General features: G+C 35.6%; 1 protein-coding gene across 1 annotated transcript; it reads right to left on the bottom strand.

Annotated features, from left to right (window-relative positions):
* Positions 1–574: 574 nt before the first annotated feature.
* Positions 575–2,748, bottom strand: LOC131039965 (F-box/LRR-repeat protein At1g67190). Its single transcript, XM_057972818.2, has 2 exons — positions 2,407–2,748; positions 575–1,975 (listed from the first exon to the last, which is right to left on the bottom strand). Exon 2 carries the CDS (start codon positions 1,943–1,945, stop codon positions 686–688), a length of 1,260 nt encoding a protein of 419 aa, XP_057828801.1. The 5' UTR covers positions 1,946–1,975; positions 2,407–2,748; the 3' UTR covers positions 575–685.
* Positions 2,749–3,156: the final 408 nt, after the last annotated feature.

Below are 3,156 nucleotides of genomic sequence, written 5' to 3'. Positions count from 1 at the left end.
TCATTAGCATGATCTACAAAAAATTGCAAGACACGCAGTTTGTCAAGCTTTGATCACAGTTATTTATCCAAGTTTTAAGATAATCACAATATTGAAAATCTATGTGAAACCTTATGTTATCATGAACTTTACACATTGTATGTTAATTTCGTTTCAAAGACAAACCTCTACTGTTTGCAAATCTTTTTCTAGAGGCCTAAGAAGAGACAAAAGAAAACATGTAGCAATTTAATGTACTCAGACTTAAACCAAGATATCATTAGAGCCATAATTATGTAATAACATAATAAAACTTCGTAACATCTCCACTGGAAAACACACACATTATAAATCTTGGGGCTACTCCATCCTAGAAACACTTTCACAATGATTAGGACACCCACACCATTAAGGAAACAAGAAAGGTATTATAAAAGATCACTGTGTCAGGATGGCCTTAAGGACCTATCCAGTAAGCCAAACACAGAGGATAATAACTGGTTGAACTATTATGTGTCAGGCAAGTTAGCAAGGGCAAAGTTACCTATAATGTTAGTTCATCATAATGGTCAAGTAACATTCAACTAAGACCAACTTAAAAAACTCCCTTGAAACATAGATTCTGAACTAGAAAAAAAATCATATTTACATTATCATCTCGTTGAGATGGGCTGGATTCTCATGTCCAAGCTAATAGAAAGGCATATTATTGGAATTCAAACTGCACATCAACATCTGCAAACGTTCTCATAATACTAACAATGGAAGAGGTAAATCTTGATAATATTCTGTAATCATCACGAAGTTTTGCCTCAGAAACATTCCCGTGAATTATAACCTGCTTCAGTCTTGGACATCTTTCAAGAACTGCTGCTATCCATTGACTGAAAAGGTCATTAATTGCTATTGAACCTAACTCCAATATTGTCACATTTTCCAGCAGAGATGATCCCTTTAAGCCAAACTGGAGAAGTCCATAACTGAGATCATAGCTCAAAGCAAGGCTGCTCAATTTAGGAAAACTGGTTGCTATTGTCTCCAGATCCATAACCTCATCTTCAACATCGAACATTAAATCCCAAATACGCAGTCTTTTCAATTTAACTGATTTCAGTATCATCTGGTGGAATTTTGGCCACATTAGTGTAAAACTGCTAACATCCACAACCTCCAAGCTCTCCATTGTCTCTCCCATCTCAAAATTAACGAGAGTCACATCCTGAAATTTTAGATGCTTAAGATTTCCCTTACTAATGACTTCAAAAAGCTCAATTGTAGTCTCCTTCAAATGTAAACTCTCCAAGTTATCTGCTTCAAGAATCAATTTGTCTAGGCTTAGTTCTTCCATATACACATTCTTCAAGCTAGGATTGCTCAATTCCAAATAACTTGCCACATCTGGAACTGTAAGATCAGGATTCACAAGAGAGAGAGATTCAAGCTTCGGGCATATAGTCAACAAAAGCATCAATTCTATGCCAGAAATACTAACACAGTGCAAGGATAGAGATTTTAGGCAGGGAAATCTCTGGTAACTAGGCTCCACCCCTGATACTATAGTATGCCCTAAAACTAAAGTTTCAAGCTTCTGTTTCCCACATTTCTCTAGAATACATAAACTAGGTTTTGAACGGACCATATATACCAAACTGCGCAATGTCTCTCTGGTGTACATAAGCCAAGCAATCACAGGGGCTGCTGAGAATTCAAATGAATCACCCATGCAAATGGACAGATTTTGCAATCTATTTGTTTGAAAAATGGTTTGGGTTATAAGTATCTCAAGACTGCTGGCACTGAGTTCCCTGTAAAATGAACCATCTGCGTATTGAAATGAAAGAGTATGCAGGTGATTTTTTGCTGCTTCTCTCCATTTTCTGCATGCGAAGGACGCTCTTACAACATCACGAGCAGAACCAAGACAGGACAGAATTTTCCCAACAATCTCAACAGGAAGCTTATCCATATCTGCATATAGACAGCCTCGGCCTTATTTCTGCACATCAAAAGGGTAAGAACTCAGGAGAATTTTAAAACCCACCAACACCTATGTGTCGCAGCGTAACCCATTTTAACCCCTAAAGGTCACAATGAAGAATTTCATCGCAGAATGTTGCGGACCAATTTGCTGATGCGTATCAACCTTAAAAACAGCTAAAATCGATATATTACATTGCAGATGCATCGCAGAGCAAGTCTTTCACATATTCCATTCCCAAAACAGAAAGAATTTGCAGATATATTTCAGATAAATTCAGTCATGCTTTATACAGACTTCTACAGTAGACAAGTGGGTGTTAAAGTACTAATTTAATAAAACAAAATACAAGCCTGCACTGCCAGATGAAAAAAGCAAATCTTCAAAACATGCCCCCTTTTCTTCAGAAAAACTCGAATCTGTACTACTAACAAATACGGAGATCTAACCTGAATGTTGACCAATTCTGCAGCAGGAGGATCTAATCAATTCAAGCGCCACACATGTGTAATGGATTGGACTGCACTGGATATGCAGAAAATCAATAATAATCTAATATGAAATATTGTTAATCCTCTGTTCGGGGTATCCGCTATCGGATCTCTGAAGGAATTTTGTCAAACTCTTGGCATGCATAGTTGGAAAGAAAAGGGGTAAACCGAAAGTACACCGTAATACATGCCCAGCTAAATAGCAAGCGAAAAAAAAGGACTTGAGAAATTACAAGTCCTAATCTTTACGACTATTTTTGCAACTTTTTATTATATAATATAAATTTATTTGTCATATTATCCTTGAAAGAATAGCTTTAAATTTTCCTTTTATTAAAAAAGATTTCCCTACGAAGCCTAAAGAACTGGCTTACGGACGGTGAAGATTCAATCCAAGTTCTGTGGAATGAATCTATGCCTTATATATATGCTAGGTTGACCTGCATATAGGTTGTCTTCAGCCAAAACAAAACAATTCGATCCATTAAAATTTTGTTACCTAGGTATTTAATTTGATACGATCGCCTCGAAAAAAATTAAAAAATAAAATATTTTAAAATATTTGTGGATGATTTTGAGGGTCTTTGGAATAGGTGATGTTTATTAAGATTTAATTATTGGCTTTTTCAATAAATTCTATCAATTTATATTTTTGTTTAATAAGTGATGAAGTAAAAATTTATATGGAGTGTTCAAATTCGATTATTC

The sequence above is a fragment of the Cryptomeria japonica genome, chromosome 11 (assembly GCF_030272615.1).
Source record: "Cryptomeria japonica chromosome 11, Sugi_1.0, whole genome shotgun sequence".
NCBI classification, from domain to species: domain Eukaryota; kingdom Viridiplantae; phylum Streptophyta; class Pinopsida; order Cupressales; family Cupressaceae; genus Cryptomeria; species Cryptomeria japonica.
This window is presented reverse-complemented; position numbering and strand designations above follow the sequence as displayed.

Bases quoted from the DNA above. Each gene is read 5' to 3' on its own strand.
- LOC131039965 (XM_057972818.2), bottom strand. From the start codon at position 1,945: ATGGATAAGCTTCCTGTTGAGATTGTTGGGAAAATTCTGTCCTGTCTT.